This window comes from Amphiura filiformis, chromosome 9 (genome assembly GCF_039555335.1).
Source record: "Amphiura filiformis chromosome 9, Afil_fr2py, whole genome shotgun sequence".
In the NCBI taxonomy this organism is placed as follows: Eukaryota; Metazoa; Echinodermata; class Ophiuroidea; order Amphilepidida; family Amphiuridae; genus Amphiura; species Amphiura filiformis.
The window spans coordinates 12,772,795-12,792,899 of record NC_092636.1 but is presented as its reverse complement, the minus strand read 5'-3'; the positions used below and the strand labels follow the sequence as shown (position 1 = coordinate 12,792,899).

The 20,105-nt window shown below is 31.2% G+C and overlaps 1 protein-coding gene across 3 annotated transcripts in view; it reads right to left on the bottom strand.

Moving 5' to 3' along the window:
* Positions 1-18,097, bottom strand: part of LOC140160646 (fatty acid hydroxylase domain-containing protein 2-like) — a 45,479-nt gene extending 27,382 nt beyond the window's left edge. Inside the window, exons 1-2 of one of the 3 annotated variants that reach the window (XM_072183912.1) lie at positions 17,481-18,097; positions 16,541-16,758 (exon numbers count right to left, since the gene is read on the bottom strand). In XM_072183912.1, the coding sequence (XP_072040013.1) occupies positions 16,541-16,706 (166 nt within the window). In that variant the 5' untranslated portion in view covers positions 16,707-16,758; positions 17,481-18,097. The remainder of the gene's footprint in view (positions 1-16,540; positions 16,759-17,480) is intronic. The other 2 variants (XM_072183911.1, XM_072183910.1) reach the window with 2 other exon arrangements.
* Positions 18,098-20,105: the final 2,008 nt, after the last annotated feature.

Genomic DNA, 20,105 nt, shown 5'->3' with positions numbered 1-20,105 from the left:
TCTTTGTCTGGTAGTCCCGGCAACCCAGTCTGTATGTGGCTCAGTTGTAAACATACACAACAGAAACCGACTGTGAAGGAGCCTATATGCACGTAAACAACTTTCTAGTACATGTATAATAAAATCCGTTTTTGAGTATAATAAAGAAAGTCATGCATTGGCAACATGAAGGAAATACCTATTGCTAACTTGGTAAAATGCATACTCGTAGCCAAATCTTGTACATCATAGCACCCAGTTTGGGTTTGTAGTTTTGAAATGTTGCAATTAAACATTAGTTCTTTCAAATATGAAACGCTAAAACACAAATCTAGAACAAACAATCATTATATTTAGAAAGATATAGCAAACTTTCCGTGATAGAGATTGGACCCAAGACAAAGTACACCCAAATTAGGTGACAATTCAGAATTAAGCCATGGCTGGAAAAATTAAATTGTTTATAAATTGTCTGAAACTGAAGGATAAAACATTCAAATTGTCATTAGCTATTTTTGAAATGAAAAATTTGGCAGAAATTATGTAACATATCTTCTATTGTCTTTATTATACAGGGCTTTCAGCGTAACCACTAGCAGCACATCTACATGTACACCAGTCACAAAAAGAAACTCGTCAGTTATATTCATCCTTGCTGTTCAATAACCTTATAATTTTGGATTATTCTGAAATATACATTTTGTTAATTGGACTTTGCTTTCTCATTTGACACCCTGTTCGTGAAAAACGAACAAGAATTGACCAAGATATGCGCCTCCAATGCCTCAAACCCCAAAATCAAAAGTTGCATTTTCAACGATTTTCACTGGGAACGCATCGTTGTATTGCACACAAGCACCACGGGCCAATCAATAAAGCACACAGTGTAACAGGCACAAATGAATCGTTAAAATTGCAACTTTTCAATTTGGGGTTTGAGAGTTTGGAGGCGCATAGCTTGGTCAATTCTTGCTCAATGTTCACGAACAGGGTGTCAAATGAGAAAGAAAAGTCCAATTAACAAAATGTATATTTCAGAATAATCCAGAATTATCACATTATTGAACAGCAAGGATGAATATAACTGACGAGTTTCTTTTTTTGTTTTTTTTATATCACTAACAAAGGTGACAAAACCGGAATTTTTGATGATTTTTACAATCCTCTGGGTGAGCAAATCACTGAATGGGCCTTTAATAGGGAGTATAAATGTTACTTTGGTTCACTATTTTGACCAGCCATACGGGTTGAATTATTCATTTTTTTTTATTCATTTAAATGGATATGAATATTTAGCTTTATACTGCTAAGGCTAAATATGAATGAATATTTAGCATTATATTTTCATATTATTAATTATCATAAGTTTGCATACATTAGCATATTCGACACACTTTATTCTGTACAAAATACCATTTTTTACCAAAAGGGTGGATTTCTGTGATTTGTTTTGTTTTCTTCTGACTGAGTGTCAGTGATTGTAAGTTGAGTTTTGGTGAATATCCCAGCAAAATTGTTTGAAAATGTTATAAACTATACAAGTGTTTTGGTTTGTCAAATCATTTAAATGTGCGGTTATATAAAGATCATGGACACATTTTTAATATATATGAAGAAAAAATCATTATATCAGCATTTAAAGAATGTTGTCAGATACAGATGTTATTTTGATTATTCTGCATTTTCAGTAAAGAAATAATCCAGAATGTCAAGAATGGTACAAGGAAACCTGAAATGAGACACACATGAAGATTATAATAAGTACAGGTTTGGTATAGAGGCCTTAAACTTTGCAATCATTGGTCATTTGCAATCGGGGTAAAATAATTAAAGGCCCATTCAGTGAACCCAGCATAAGTGTAAACAAGAAATGTCTTTAAAAAGACAACGCCATGGATGAAGATCATGTTTCATAATTTTGCATGCAAGTAGGGCTACTTGGAAGAATGTTTGGCACAACTAACTGGGTGCGAAATATTGGCATTTATTGGTAAATACCACCAATGACATACTAGGAAATACTAAAATTTTCATGTCGAAAGCTGAATTGGAAAATGTGTGCTAAATTGGTCTACATTTAATTCATACTTGTAACAAACGGCTCAATTGGAATCACATCCTCTGAGTTTTACAACAATCCAACAATCTATATTCAGATAACCTTAAGAATGTTTGCTGCTAAGGGATTTCGTATCAACCAAATTTCATGACAATCCAACTATCTATTATCAGTAACTGTTAACCTTGATATTACCTTGATGGTTTTGACCCTTAGGGCCTAATTGTGATTACATGCACCACGTTTTATGAAAATCAGACTATCGATGCTCTGTTGACATTTAATGCGCTTGACACCACTTTGAAGATTCTGACAATCCAACACAATATATACTTAGTCGACCTCAAATGACCTTTAACAATTTTGGGCAGAATTGTTATCCACAATCTGACAATCTATACTCAATTCACCTCGGGTGACCTTGACCTGCATGACCTTCAACATTTTCCGCTTACTAACCCACCATGTCCATAACAATCTAACTCCTTCGAATTCCTCTTAAATCTTTTATTCATATAAACTCCAAATTTCTGTCCTTCATTACCTTTTCTTGAGTCTTTTGTTTTAAGTGTTATACTATTTACCAATATTTAGTATAAAATCCAATCACATTATAAGGCCACTAACAGTCAATTTTGAGTTTCCCGTCACATAATTTCTGAAAACAAGTGAGGTAACCTTTTCATTATTCATTATTTTTCTGCCTTTCATTATATGACCAACACGTATGTAAAATGTGTTGTTATTTGCCCACATTCACTTGAAGATGGATGTTTAGCCCTATTAAATGAGATTCAAAAGTATATTAAAATAGTCACAATAATGAATTCAAGTCAGGGTCAGAAAATGAAGTGAGGGCGGTGACGGGAAACTCAAAATCGACTTTCATTGGCCTAATCAAAAAGACTGATTACTCAATCCCAGGGATTCCCGGTTGCTCTACATGTACCAAAAATGTATACAACCAAAGCCACTATTATCTACCCCAATTACTGGTACTCCCCCCCCCCCCCCCCGACGACTAGTGTCACTCCCAACATCAATTAGTGTTGGTAGTAGGCACCTGAACTATTTATACCCAGCTCTGGTCAGATCAGGGAATGCTCATTATTATTGTTTAATTAGGGGTCACGCTTTACTTGTCAATGCTTGTTGACAGCGCAGCTTATCAGTAGTCAGTTCAGCAGGGGTGCAATTGTATCCTTTTTCATAGAGCAAAATTGTTCAAAATGTTTATTGTCGAATGGTTCCAAAAAACCTTATTTCTGAACGGATTTCCGTCGTTAACGAAGCAAAATGTATGTTTAATATATTAACTATTTCATTAATAGCAATTTCCTAAGCTTCCATCCATAAATAACCACAGAGCATTATCTGTGTACAAAATAAGTGTTTATTTTCAATTAGCCATCTTATCAGTAAAACTGATAGAGGCCAAATTATAGTCAAAAAACAGATTCTTTGTCTGGTAGTCCCGGCAACCCAGTCTGTATGTGGCTCAGTTGTAAACATACACAACAGAAACCGACTGTGAAGGAGCCTATATGCACGTAAACAACTTTCTAGTACATGTATAATAAAATCCGTTTTTGAGTATAATAAAGAAAGTCATGCATTGGCAACATGAAGGAAATACCTATTGCTAACTTGGTAAAATGCGAGTTAGGTGCGGGATTGTAACTTTTTTTTATATTTTTAGATAATTTGGCTAATTTGTGTGTTGTAGTATAGGGTGAAAAATCTGCTATTTTAGATAGTTATAAGGTTGTTTTTGGCTATTTGGCTATTTTTGTGTATCATAATATCTCATATTATCTAAAATATCTGATATTTGTATATTAGGGACTTAGAAATTTTTTTGTCCAATCATTTACTTAGTAAGTGATGGATATTAAGATATTAGCAGCTATTTAGCTATTATCTAAATTAGCCAAAATATATGCTAATTTGGATATTAGCTAAAATATCCGCTATATCAGATATTTGTATATTAGGGACTTATAAAATTTTGATTGAAATTTTTTTGACTTAGTAAGTGATGGATATTAAGATATTATCAGCTATTTAGCTATTATCTAAATTATCCAAAATATCTGCTAATTTGGATATTAGCTAAAATATCCGCTATATCAGATATTTGTATATTAGGAACTTATAAAATTTAAATTTAAATTTTTGACTTAGTAAGTGATGGATATTAAGATATTAGCAGCTATTTAGCTATTATCTAAATTAGCCAAAATATCTGCTAATTTGGATATTAGCTAAAATATCCGCTATATCAGATATTTGTATATTAGGGACTTATAAAATTTTGATTTAAAATTTTTTGACTTAGTAAGTGATGGATATTAAGATATTAGCAGCTATTTAGCTATTATCTAAATTAGCCAAAATATCTGCTAATTTGGATATTAGCTAAAATATCCGCTATATCAGATATTTGTATATTAGGAACTTATAAAATTTAAATTTAAATTTTTTGACTTAGTAAGTGATGGATATTAAGATAATTAGCAGCTATTTAGCTATTATCTAAATTAGCCAAAATATATGCTAATTTGGATATTAGCTAAAATATCCGCTATATCAGATATTTGTATATTAGGAACTTATAACATTTTAATTGAAATTTTTTGACTTAGTAAGTGATGGATATTAAGATATTAGCAGCTATTTAGCTATTATCTAAATTAGCCAAAATATCTGCTAATTTGGATATTAGCTAAAATATCCGCTATATCAGATATTTGTATATTAGGGACTTATAAAATTTTGATTGAAAATTTTTTGACTTAGTAAGTGATGGATATTAAGATATTAGCAGCTATTTAGCTATTATCTAAATTATCCAAAATATCTGCTAATTTGGATATTAGCTAAAATATCCGCTATATCAGATATTTGTATATTAGGAACTTATAAAATTTAAATTTAAATTTTTTGACTTAGTAAGTGATGGATATTAAGATATTAGCAGCTATTTAGCTATTATCTAAATTAGCCAAAATATCTGCTAATTTGGATATTAGCTAAAATATCCGCTATATCAGATATTTGTATATTAGGAACTTATAAAATTTAAATTTAAATTTTTTGACTTAGTAAGTGATGGATATTAAGATAATTAGCAGCTATTTAGCTATTATCTAAATTAGCCAAAATATATGCTAATTTGGATATTAGCTAAAATATCCGCTATATCAGATATTTGTATATTAGGAACTTATAAAATTTAAATTTAAATTTTTTGACTTAGTAAGTGATGGATATTAAGATATTAGCAGCTATTTAGCTATTATCTAAATTAGCCAAAATATCTGCTAATTTGGATATTAGCTAAAATATCCGCTATATCAGATATTTGTATATTAGGGACTTATAAAATTTTGATTGAAAATGTTTTGACTTAGTAAGTGATGGATATTAAGATATTAGCAGCTATTTAGCTATTATCTAAATTATCCAAAATATCTGCTAATTTGGATATTAGCTAAAATATCCGCTATATCAGATATTTGTATATTAGGAACTTATAAAATTTAAATTTAAATTTTTGACTTAGTAAGTGATGGATATTAAGATATTAGCAGCTATTTAGCTATTATCTAAATTAGCCAAAATATCTGCTAATTTGGATATTAGCTAAAATATCCGCTATATCAGATATTTGTATATTAGGGACTTATAAAATTTTGATTGAAAATTTTTTGACTTAGTAAGTGATGGATATTAAGATATTAACAGCTATTTAGCTATTATCTAAATTAGCCAAAATATCTGCTAATTTGGATATTAGCTAAAATATCCGCTATATCAGATATTTGTATATTAGGAACTTATAAAATTTAAATTTAAATTTTTTGACTTAGTAAGTGATGGATATTAAGATATTAGCAGCTATTTAGCTATTATCTAAATTAGCCAAAATATATGCTAATTTGGATATTAGCTAAAATATCCGCTATATCAGATATTTGTATATTAGGGACTTATAAAATTTTGATTGAAAATTGTTTGACTTAGTAAGTGATGGATATTAAGATATTAGCAGCTATTTAGCTATTATCTAAATTAGCCAAAATATCTGCTAATTTGGATATTAGCTAAAATATCCGCTATATCAGATATTTGTATATTAAGGACTTATAAAATTTTGATTGAAATTTTTTTGACTTAGTAAGTGATGGATATTAAGATATTAGCGGCTATTTAGCTATTATCAGGAACTTTAAAAAATTTGTATTGAAATTTTTGTTACGTATTAAGGATGGATATATCAGATATTTGTATATTAGGAACTTATAAAATTGTAATTTAAATTTTTTGACTTAGTAAGTGATGGATATTAAGATATTATCAGCTATTTAGCTATTATCTAAATTAGCCAAAATATATGCTAATTTGGATATTAGCTAAAATATCCGCTATATCAGATATTTGTATATTAGGAACTTATAATATTAAGATATTATCAGCTATTTAGCTATTATCTAAATTAGCCAAAATATCTGCTAATTTGGATATTAGCTAAAATATCCGCTATATCAGATATTTGTATATTAGGAACTTAATTTTAATTGAAATTTTTTTACTTAGTAAGTGATGGATATTAAGATATTATCAGCTATTGACGTTTTTCAAAGTTGAAAATCTTTTAAAAACCAGATTGTCTCAGCATCAGGGAAACTTGGGCATTCATGTGCAGCCAAGTCTGGAAAATTATCCTATCAGTTCCACTTGAGCCATATCAAGTCCTCTTGAAAGTTTATGCTATTGATTTGGGTCATGGTATTGGAATGATGTAGGAGTTGTTGTGTTGTTATAGCAACAATCCCAGATTCTTGGCCATTCAGATGGCACTTTAGTGGGGTGCAGCCAATCAGGTCTCTGCTTTAATTCCATTTCTTTTGTTGTGTTCACACCTTTCTTAGTAAGCCACTTGCATTTGCTCCTCCGATCATGCTGGACCAAAAAAAATGGTTGTGCTCTTGGTGGTGAAAAATAATACTGTTTGTCTGATGTGGTAGTATTTTATAAAGTATAGGATTGATAATGATATGTTACTTAAGCAGTGGATGTGATTATTTTATTAATATTTAAGTGTAGAAGCGTAGGCCTAAATCAACATCCACAGAGCAGCAACTGGTTTCATCATGGTCACATTGGCATTGGCCACCGGCTTCATGTTAGAATCAGCCAACGGCTTCAATTTATTTACAAGCAGGCAAGTAATCAACAAATTTATCGGTAATACTTTGCATGAGATAATGAACCCTAGTTACAGTCAAGTATTTTATAAGTTGGATGTTATTAATTAAATCCAAGTCTCCAAAATATTTAGTGTTGGCTGTAATTGACAAGTATTATATACAATATATACCATTTTCTTTTTGGCATTATTAGATCACATATGCAAATTATTGGGAATGATTTACATGGATTGCATGGTGCTCGAAAAGGTCAACCTGTAGTATGCAGGCTGGTTCTATTACTGGAGATACAAATTTATATTATTACTGAATATAAGCCTTTAAGTTAAGAATAGTAATCATGGTAGTATACCTTAATCTTCAAGTGTCTATTACTAGATAAATTCTAGGAGTTGCGAATGTTGGAACATCAAGCTTACCAATCATGTGATATAATCAGGCGCAAAGGTTTCAAACAACGGGGGGAAGGCACATGTAGTTTCTTTTTGCTGTTTGTTTCTTTGTGGTTATATTTCAGGAGTAATGATGCCCCGCTGATCTTGCACATCAATTGCAGTGAGGTTTGCTTCAAAAGACAAAAGACCTGTCTAAGCTGTTCGGGTTATCCAAACAATAGAAGGACTCTCAACGCATAAATAGGCGATTAAAAGGCTGTGAAGAGTTTCCATGTGCTTCTTTTGTCCAGTTTGCCATCAACATTTAGAAAACTAGTTAAGACCCAGGACACGATCATATCAGTAAGCAGATATTTTGTTGCGGGTCTGAGTTATCCGAACTAGAGTTTGGTTGGCTATGTGAATACTCGCAAGTTGTGCAAGCTGATTTCTTGCATTCTTCAGTCATGGCAGCTGTGCATCATCTACATAATAATGCGCCACAAAAGATAAGAAGAAAAGAAGAAGACTGAGAACAATAAATTTGCAAGACCGGTAGAACATTTGATACAATGAATCAAGCAGACTTAGATTCTCATTATTTCCACAATCAAGAAGAACAAGACTTCATTCTAGATGAACAATTTTAATCGGATACTTAAGGTTTTCTTTCTACAAAACCTCGCTAGTTTCTTGTTCTACCTTGGCATCAATATCAGTCATTATTCTTCTGCAAATACGGTCAGTCGCAAATAACGTTAATCCAGTGACTCAACTAGACTCGCAATTCCTAAGACTCTGAAATTTGACTTTACATTATATTTAAAGCAGCTAAATCTGGTTATGTATGTATGTCTGGGTGTAAAACATTCAGTAATTAATAGAAAATGGTAACTGTGTGGTTATGTGCAAATAAATTGTTCTTTTATAAGGCAAAAAGACAAATCTTAATGTTCATCGGCACACATTTTCTAAATAAATAGACAATGTGCATTGTATCTAAATGATATACAAGATATCTTATACTGCATAGGTTTGCTTCCGATGAGCTATTGGCTTCTATGAAATATCAACAAGGAATGTGCTATTTTAATTATAAGGTATTTTGTTTATGCATCAAAATTTATTGACCTGATATGACATCCTTGTTAAGTTTGAAAGTTAACCTGCCTTCTATAGGTACATGTAAAGATAGCTCTTTTTAACAGATCCTAATATGTGGTAAGAATTGCAAATCTGCTCAAAAGACTAGGTCAATATTAATGCAAGAGACAATTTTCATTATTTACAAGTTGGAAATTGACTTCATAATGACGGTATTAATTAATGACGTAAAAGTATGTCTTATTAAGGATGGATATATCAGATATTTGTATATTAGGAACTTATAAAATTGTAATTTAAATTTTTTGACTTAGTAAGTGATGGATATTAAGATATTATCAGCTATTTAGCTATTATCTAAATTAGCCAAAATATCTGCTAATTTGGATATTAGCTAAAATATCCGCTATATCAGATATTTGTATATTAGGAACTTATAAAAATTTTATTGATTTTTTTTTACTTAGTAAGTGATGGATATTAAGATATTATCAGCTATTTAGCTATTATCTACATTAGCCAAAATATCTGCTAATATCAGATATTTGGATATTAGGAACTTATAATAAAATTTTAATTGAAATTTTTTTACTTAGTAAGTGATGGATATTAAGATATTATCAGCTATTTAGGTATTATCTAAATTAGCCAAAATATCTGCTAATTTAGATATTATCCAAAATATCCGCTATATGAGATATTTGGATATTAGGAACTTTAGGTATTATCTAAATTAGCCAAAATATCTGCTAATTTAGATATTATCTAATGCATTGCAAACTTGCAATGGCGATGTGGCTTTTGTCCACAATGCATCCAAAACGATGGATATCTCTACTACCTCCATGCATGGATATAGTTGGTAAAGAATTATAAAGAAGGACGCATACATCATGCATGTTACACTGTTAGTTCATAAAAGATGTGAAATTTATATGCCTTTGTAATTAATATGCCTGAGAACCATTAAATGAACAGCCTAGAAGGGATAATGCATGTTGTCTTCTAGTTCATAATAGTATAATTCGAAACGATTGATATAGTTGGAAAAGACTTTTAAAGAACGACGCATATTATATTGTACATTAAAGTTGCATGTGCATAAAGTTTCCTAAAGCATGTATAGTTGGAAAAGACTTTTAAAGAACGACGCATATTGTATTTTACATTGTGGTAATTGTATGTGAATGTACTAATGTACTATGTAGTTGTATGATGATTTCTCATTATGTGTTTTAGTTCATAATCCTAAGCGATAGATATAGTTGTAAAAGACTTTTAAAGAACGACACAGATTATAGTATACATTAAAGTTGCATTATCCAAAACGATGGATATAGTTTGAAAAGACTTTTAAAGAACAGCGCATACATCATGCATGTTGTGTTAGTTCATAAAAGATGTGAAATTAATATGCCTGAGAACCATTTAAGAAACAGCCTACAATGAATCATGCATGTTGTCTTCTAGTTCATAATAGTGTAATCCTAAACGATGGATATAGTTGGAAAATACTTTGAAAGAACGACGCATACTATATTGTATATTAAAGTTGCATATGCATAAAGTTTCCTAAAGCATATATAGTTGGAAAAGACTTTTAAAGAACGACGCATATTGTATTTTACATGTCAGTGTATTTATGGTGATGATGATAATTAAAGTTGCATTACTTGCATATGTATAAAGTTTCCTAAAGCATGTATACTTGGAAAAGACTTTTAAAGAACGACGCATATTGTATTGTACATGTCAGTGTATTTATGGTGATGATGATAATATTGTACATTAAAGTTGAAAAAAATATGAGAGAAAGATGTATCATTTGAAGACTCATATTTGTAAGCGTTAGAAATAGGAAGGCATGGCCATAATAATGTTACGGGGTTGAAGAATCCCGAGACACAGAAATAAATATAAATACGATGGAGACTTGAAGATATACAATGTTATGCTCCGGCTTTAATATAATAATATCTGATGATTCGTAGAAACAATGAAGATCGATGCAATGATAATATGATGACGATTGAATTGACTAGATGTTGAGCAGTTGGAGGCTCAGATCGAAGGTTTGATGTTTATCAGTTGGAATCTTGGATGGAAGATTTGATGTTGATCAGTTGCAGGCTATGGAAGTGAAGTGAAAATATTCTAAGAAACAAGTTCATATGGGAAAAACACTTGAAAACCAACTTAAGTACCATCTCTACAACAGCATAAATAATAACTTTAACTAAGCATTTACTTAATACAAATCTTAACAATACATAACCTGTTAAAGAGATAAAACTTTCTCATGAATAATTCATAAGTACATCACCTACAATCTTGAGCTAAAAGATAAGTGGCCATAAATTCCACCACACTTAACTAATTGGATGACAATACACACTCATAAAAGGAATCAATTGCTAAAGTGTACTTAACTTAAACCTCATGAATGGAAGACAATAAACAATGAAGACGTAAACATTTTGAAGTACTCATAAACTTGAGAATCAAAGGATGCAGCGTGTTCATGACCAATGGGGTAAATGACCTTCAAATTTAAGATAAACCATGATTAAAAATAGTTTCAAAGACAATGATGATTACGATGGAAAATAACTTAACTTGATGATGATTATGATCGATTAATTACAGTCACACAACAGATGGAAATATAATTTGATATGAAACCAAAACCTACATGCATAACACATTTATGATTATACATACATTAATTAAGAATGACACAATCAAAATAAACAAAATAATAAACATCGTAAATAATGATAAACCGTAAGTCCTAACATTTCAAACCCTACCCTTATTATTAAAACCAACCATTCTGATGCCGGTTACAATAATATCTGAAAAATATCCTAATTAGCCCATATAATATGAGAATGATGTAAAATATCCAAATATCTGAAATATCCAAGTTATCCAAAATAGCCCTAATAATATCCAAATTATCTAAAATATCCAAATAGCTGAAATATCCAAATTATCCTAATGACCCATAATAATATTAAAAATATCCAAATTATCCTAATTAGCCATAATAATATCCAAAATATATAAAATATCCAAATTATCCAAAATAGCCCTAATAATATCCAAATTATCTAAAATATCCAAATATCTGAAATATCCAAATTATCCTAAAGTCCCATAATAATATGAAAAATATCACAAATATCCAAATTATCCTAATTAGCCATAATAATATCAAAAATATCCAAATTATCCAAAATAGCCCTAATAATATCCAAATTATCTAAAATATCCAAATAGCTGAAATATCCAAATTATTAATCCATAATAATAATATTAAAAATATCCAAATTATCCTAATTAGCCATAATAATATCCAAAATATATAAAATATCCAAATTATCCAAAATAGCCATAAAAATATCCAAAATATCTAAAATATACTAATATCTGAAATATCCTAATTATCCTAATTAGCCACAATAATATCCAAAATATCCAAATTATCCAAAATAGCCCTAATAATAGCCAAATTATCTAAAATATCCAAATAGCTGAAATATCCAAATTATCCATTGACCCATAATAATATGAAAAATATAACAAATATCCAAATTATCCTAATTAGCCATACTAATATCTAAAATATCCAAATTATCCAAAATAGCCCTAATAATATCCAAAATATCTAAAATATCCAAATTAGCCCTAATAATATCCAAATTATCTAAAATATCCAAATATCTGAAATATCCAAATTATCCTAAAGTCCCATAATAATATGAAAAATATCACAAATATCCAAATTATCCTAATTAGCCATAATATGATATCAAAAATATCCAAAATAGCCCTAATAATATCCAAATTATCTAAAATATCCAAATAGCTGAAATATCCAAATTATCCTAATGACCCATAATAATATTAAAAATATCCAAATTATCCTAAATAGCCATAAAAATATCCAAAATATCTAAAATATCCAAATTATCCAAAATAGCCCTAATAATATCCAAATTATCTAAAATATCCAAATAGCTGAAATATCCAAATTATCCTAATGACCCATAATAATATTAAAAATATCCAAATTATCCTAATTAGCCATAATAATATCCAAAATATATAAAATATCCAAAATAGCCATAATAATATCCAAAATATCTAAAATATACTAATATCTGAAATATCCAAATTATCCTAATTAGCCACAATAATATCCAAAATATCCAAATTATCCAAAATAGCCCTAATAATAGCCAAATTATCTAAAATATCCAAATTGCTGAAATATCCAAATTATCCATTGACCCATAATAATATGAAAAATATAACAAATATCCAAATTATCCTAATTAGCCATAATAATATCTAAAATATCCAAATTATCCAAAATAGACCTAATAATGTCCAAAATATCTAAAATTTCCAAATTATCCAAAATAGCCCTAATAATATCCAAATTATCTAAAATAGGCCTATCCAAATAATCTGAAATATCCAAATATCTGAAATATCCAAATTATCCTAAAGTCCCATAATAATATGAGAAATATCACAAATATCCAAATTAGCCATAATAATATCAAAAATATCCAAAATAGCCCTAATAATATCCAAATTATCTAAAATATCCAAATAGCTGAAATATCCAAATTATCCTAATGACCCATAATAATATTAAATATATCCAAATTATCCTAATTAGCCATAATAATATCCAAAATATCTAAAATATCCAAAATAGCCCTAATAATATCCAAAATATCTAAAATATCCAAATTATCCAAAATAGCCCTAATAATATCCAAATTATCTAAAATATCCAAATAGCTGAAATATCCAAATTATCCTAAAGACCCATAAAATATCCTAATATCTGAAATATCCAAATTATCCTAATTAGCCACAATAATATCCAAAATATCCAAATTATCCAAAATAGCCCTAATAATAGCCAAATTATCTAAAATATCCAAATATCTGAAATATCCAAATTATCCTCATGACCCATAATAATATGAAAAATATAACAAATATCCAAATTATCCTAATTAGCCATAATAATATATCCAAAATATCTAAAATATCTTAATTAGCCATAATATCTAAAATATCCAAATATCTGAAATATATAAATATCCATAATATCCTTGATAATATCCAAATTATCTAAAATATCCAAATATCCAAAATATCAGTAGGTGCAACTATTATCCAAATTATCCATAATATCCTTTAATAATATCCAAATATCTTAATAGCTAATAGCTGAAGCTAATTGGATATTTGTCAGGATATTTTAGATAGTTACAATCCCGCACCTTAATGTAAAATGCATACTCGTAGCCAAATCTTGTACATCATAGCACCCAGTTTGGGTTTGTAGTTTCGAAATGTTGCAATTAAACATTAGTTCTTTCAAATATGAAACGCTAAAACACAAATCTAGAACAAACAATCATTATATTTAGAAAGATATAGCAAACTTTCCGTGATAGAGATTGGACCCAAGACAAAGTACACCCAAATTAGGTGACAATTCAGAATTAAGCCATGGCTGGAAAAAATTAAATTGTTTATAAATTGTCTGAAACTGAAGGATAAAACATTCAAATTGTCATTAGCTATTTTTGAAATGAAAAATTTGGCAGAAATTATGTAACATATCTTCTATTGTCTTTATTATACAGGGCTTTCAGCGTAACCACTAGCAGCACATCTACATGTACACCAGTCACAAAAAGAAACTCGTCAGTTATATTCATCCTTGCTGTTCAATAACCTTATCATTTTGGATTATTCTGAAATATACATTTTGTTAATTGGACTTTGCTTTCTCATTTGACACCCTGTTCGTGAAAAACGAACAAGAATTGACCAAGATATGCGCCTCCAATGCCTCAAACCCCAAAATCAAAAGTTGCATTTTCAACGATTTTCACTGGGAACGCATCGTTGTATTGCACACAAGCACCACCGGCCAATCAATAAAGCACACAGTGTAACAGGCACAAATGAATCGTTAAAATTGCAACTTTTCAATTTGGGGTTTGAGAGTTTGGAGGCGCATAGCTTGGTCAATTCTTGCTCAATGTTCACGAACAGGGTGTCAAATGAGAAAGAAAAGTCCAATTAACAAAATGTATATTTCAGAATAATCCAGAATTATCACATTATTGAACAGCAAGGATGAATATAACTGACGAGTTTCTTTTTGTGCCTGGTGTATATCACTAACAAAGGTGACAAAACCGGAATTTTTGATGATTTTTACAATCCTCTGGGTGAGCAAATCACTGAATGGGCCTTTAATAGGGAGTATAAATGTTACTTTGGTTCACTATTTTGACCAGCCATACGGGTTGAATTATTCATTTTTAAATATTCATATAAATGGATATGAATATTTAGCTTTATACTGCTAAGGCTAAATATGAATGAATATTTAGCATTATATTTTCATATTATTAATTATCATAAGTTTGCATACATTAGCATATTCGACACACTTTATTCTGTACAAAATACCATTTTTTACCAAAAGGGTGGATTTCTGTGATTTGTTTTGTTTTCTTCTGACTGAGTGTCAGTGATTGTAAGTTGAGTTTTGGTGAATATCCCAGCAAAATTGTTTGAAAATGTTATAAACTATACAAGTGTTTTGGTTTGTCAAATCATTTAAATGTGCGGTTATATAAAGATCATGGACACATTTTTAATATATATGAAGAAAAAATCATTATATCAGCATTTAAAGAATGTTGTCAGATACAGATGTTATTTTGATTATTCTGCATTTTCATATATATTGCAAAACATTTTGTCAACACTTAAATATCATTTTGTTAGAATGCTCTGCAGCACGTTTCACAAACATTTTTGTGTACCCTATATACAGTGGCAGTGGCATGGTGGAGCAAATTCCCCCAGTCAGAACTCTTCCACCTTTGACCTTGGATGACCTCAGGTTGTGTTACCCAATTAAGGTTGGTCTGAACCCTGGAATTATGGAAACTTTCGGGCCTCATAATATGTCGAACTTTGCTCTGTTGGCCTACAAAGACAACAAATTTGGCCGATTCAATTTAGGTGCAAGTTGGGACATGTGTAAACATTACAAATATGCAAAAAAATCAGGTTTTTGACAATGTTTATGAAGGCATGAGTCAGAGGTCTTGCCCCCACTTCCCACAGTAAAATAAAAACAATCACTGGTGTTGCCACTGCCTGCATGGTTCTTCTTTTTTCTTCTTTCCTTTTTTTGCAAATGATAGGGAGCAGCTGCCATGCATCCCTTGCCCCACCCACATGGTGCTGCCCCTGACTTCATTTGAAATATATACACCTACGTTCATAGAGGTGTTTTTAAAATGAATAGCCCATAGGATTGCTATATTGCTGATCTATTGATTATCATTTTCTAGTGCATTGTGGGATAGAAAAGGGGGAAATTGATGGCTAATTTTCCCCCTTTTCTATCCCACAAATGCACCAAAAAAGGATAATCAATGGATCAACAATATGTGACACGATCAAGGGAAATGAGTTGGATGTCGCTATTAATTTTGAGATATTGGCAAAGAAAGTGTTAAAATTCTTTTGTTTTATATTGTTTTCAGCTATTGATAAATTGACGTAACTTCACAGCGAAAAGTCGTATCAACATGTGGTTTTCAGTTTCTGAAAGCTCTTAAATGTCCTCTTTAGAAACATATGTAAAACTCATTTTGGACCAGGGTCGCCATGTGACTCATTCCCCTTGATCGTGTCACATATAGCCTATTGAACATAAATAGGACAAAGAAATTAAGCTAAGCACCTACCTAAAGTTGCTGCCAGAATGAAATGATTTCCATGACAAGTATCATGGATCACAGCCCAGTATCTATTCCAGAATGTCCCTGAAGCAGCCCAAACATCTTGAAGGTGGTCAGCAACTTGATCTACAGCAGATCCATGTCTGGTTCCATTTATATCAGAAATATCCATCTTAGTTGACACGTCAGCTTAGCTTTACAGGGTACCGTTAAGAAACCAGAAACTTTTAAGGAAAAAAAAAAACATTTAATCAATATTTTGGCTTGTTTTTATTTAAATCATTAGATGTACACTACATTGTAACATTGAAGAGGCCTAAAACATTTGTAGGCCTGGTATTTTGCAATGTACAAAGTTTTAAAATGCAAGTTCACCACAAAATATGATGGTAATTGGTTTAGAATGATTTATAAGGTTTACCAGGCTCGATTCTTTTAATATCAGTTGTCAGTATGAATTACAAACCGGCAAAATATTTTGACAATTTTCATTAAATATTTTATATGCACTAGTATAGGCGTAGATCCCGGGGGATGGGGGGATAAATCCCCTCCAATATTTTGCCAGGGGTGATGGTCCATACAACCACCCCCCCCCCCCAATGTTGACGTCTGAATATGGGTTTCTGACCAAATTAACTTCATATTTGCCCATTTTAGCTCTATAAAGTGCACGCATTTGTACCATAAACTTATTCTGTTGCCAAAAGGTGTTGGATTCACTATACTTCAAGAATTCCCCCCATCCCCCCCAATGTCAAAGAGAAATCTACGCCACTGTGCACTAGAAATTCAGTGTCATTTTTTGACACCAAACAGCCCTGATGTTCTGGGTCCTTACACCACACTTCCAGGATCTATGCTTACACACACATGTGTCAATGATATCCCGACTATATACATGTACTACTTTAAATTGCTTCTTTTTAAATATAATGCAACTTACCAACTTTCTTTCATGAAATTCCCGTTTCTCAGAGTATTATACCTTTTGGCAATATGATTCAGGAGTGACTCCAACTACCAAAAAGAATGAGCATTTGGTATTCCAACTTAATGTGGGGAATCAGTTATGCAGGGGGCCATTAACTTCTAGAGCACACACAAGTATTGTAAAGCCTGCTAACACAACAGGGACCAACTTTCAAGAGTCAATTAAATGATACAAAAGTGCATGATGAAAACTTAAAACTGTTACTCAAAGCGTGAATTTGCTCGTCCGAGAGCTTTCGGAATGTATCACTATTCCTTGTACACTCAGTTGATGGACTGGTGAGTGATGTTGGTTTTTGGTTACTTGTAGGAGGCTGTTGTACCGTGATGACATGCTCTGATGTAATAACATACGTATAGTAAGGAAAGTACTGGAAAAGGAAATGATTTCAAGCAATGACACAGAAAGCTGAGCCACTACTGAACATACAGGAAACTTGATACCAATTACCATATATATGTCTAAATTCACAGACTGAATAATGTTGGCCCTACACTGTACAAGAAGTAGATCAAGGCCGCACTTTCAAAAGGACTATCACCCCGGTTTCACTGCCAAAAATGTGAAAAAGTATTTAGGGTGAAAATAACAATAAAAAATATTGTATTATATGTCATTTCTAGAGTAAAAATGTCTGTAGTTTATGAATTTTTTATTTAATACCTGATAACTTGCACAAAGAACTTAAGGCAGCTGTGTACTCTAGACATTGTTTCTTTCGCAAAATTGAGTTTTTTTGATGTTTGTACTTTGTTATGTTAATACAAGGAATGAAAATCCAGATTTGTAAACTCCAACTGCAATATCTTAAGGATCACTATTCCACTCGTGTTTGAAATTGAAAAGGAAAGAAAATCTTTGTTGTACCAGCAGGGTACACACGCGCAACAACGCATCGCGTTGCGCATCGCGCAATTTGTTAACACACAAATACGCTACGCATACACGACGCTTATCTGCATGCGCGGGCATCTTATGGAAACACCACGGAAGCACAAAAACCTAGTGGTCAAATGGCTCCGTTTTCGCTGATAAAATGTGGGTTTTTTCAAGTTCTTTCCCCCGATTTAAATATCAAGTTATGAATGGATTTCGCTCAAACTTCTCAAGGGGCCGTGGAGTTACCCGATGTTTATGTAATGTAAGGTAGAAAAATAAAAACTGCCGCATTCTCCTGCGAGATTCGATGAAAGTGCAAAATGTGACCACTTTAAACTTCAACGGCCATTATTTCAATGGTCATTTTCTCGGTAAAATGACGATTTAGGTACACGATAACTGAATAAATACAGCATCTATAGGTAAGCAAATATGATCATTGTAAAAAGCATGATCGACTCAAGAAACGGTTTTCTCATTTTTTTATATTTTGGTCTATTACCGATTTTAGGCATCATTTTGTGCAAATAGGCGTTTGTGAATTTTAAAAAGTTCAATTTGATGCTTTATATGGTCAATATCTCAAAAATAAGGCCAATATCAAAAAAATAAAAAACTGGAATGCAGCCTCAAGATTGACCTAAAAACAAAATAAAATATTTTGGAAAGAGCATTTTTTTGTTATGATGTACCTAACAAATATTGCCAAAAACTCACTTTTTGGTGATTTTCTTCATAATTGTTGTTTTTACCCCAAATCTGTATTTATATTAAGATTTATTGATGTCTTGCCTTCATAAAAATGTATACTTTTATATGTCTTATGCTTGAATAATTACAAAGTTATTGCACTTTTACTACATGCATGTCTGAGAGTACACAGCCTCCTTAAGAAGCCACAAAATATTTGATTTATGCCCATTTTTTCTGATTTTTTTTTCACCATTCTACTTTGTATACCCACAGACGAAACAACATACATAAATACACTCCTCAAAAGAATTGAAGGATCAGTTGAATAGAATTAGCATTTTTGAAAACATTGGATATGATGATATTATTATTGATAATTGTGCTTGATCTTTCATTACATCACTTGGTCACTAAGCTGCAGACAAAATTTACTCATTACAAATATCCGCCAGGCGCCATCACCCACATCGTGAGGGGGAGGGAGGAAATAAATGGATGTAAAAATTTTGATTTTGAAGCCATTTTTCAAAAGTCACCACGGTCCAGGTCAAGTCACATATTCGGGTGGGTTGTGTATGTGACGTGTGTGTGGGTCCCTCAACATATCCCCAGGGGTGGTGAAAGTCATTAATGTAACCGTACAAAGTGCTACACAGATAGTCCCCTCTCCCCTCTATCTAAAGACTTCCATTTGTAGGACATTATTGACCTTTTACTGTTTTCTTAATGATGTGCTTGTCCTATTTGACTAGTCACCATGGTAGGCTTAAATAATAGAAAAGAAGTTATTCAACTATGGATCAGTGAGTTTTGCATAAAAGAATTTGTTAGTTTATATAAATATTAGTTGACATAGAAACCAATAACAATACAATGACTAAATAATGCAATGACATCAAACCTCACAATGCAATCCTAGACTGGAACAGAGTTGCCAAACCCATGATTTGGTAGCCCAATTGGGCGACTTTTGATGTGATGCAGGCTCATAATATAATACAGCAC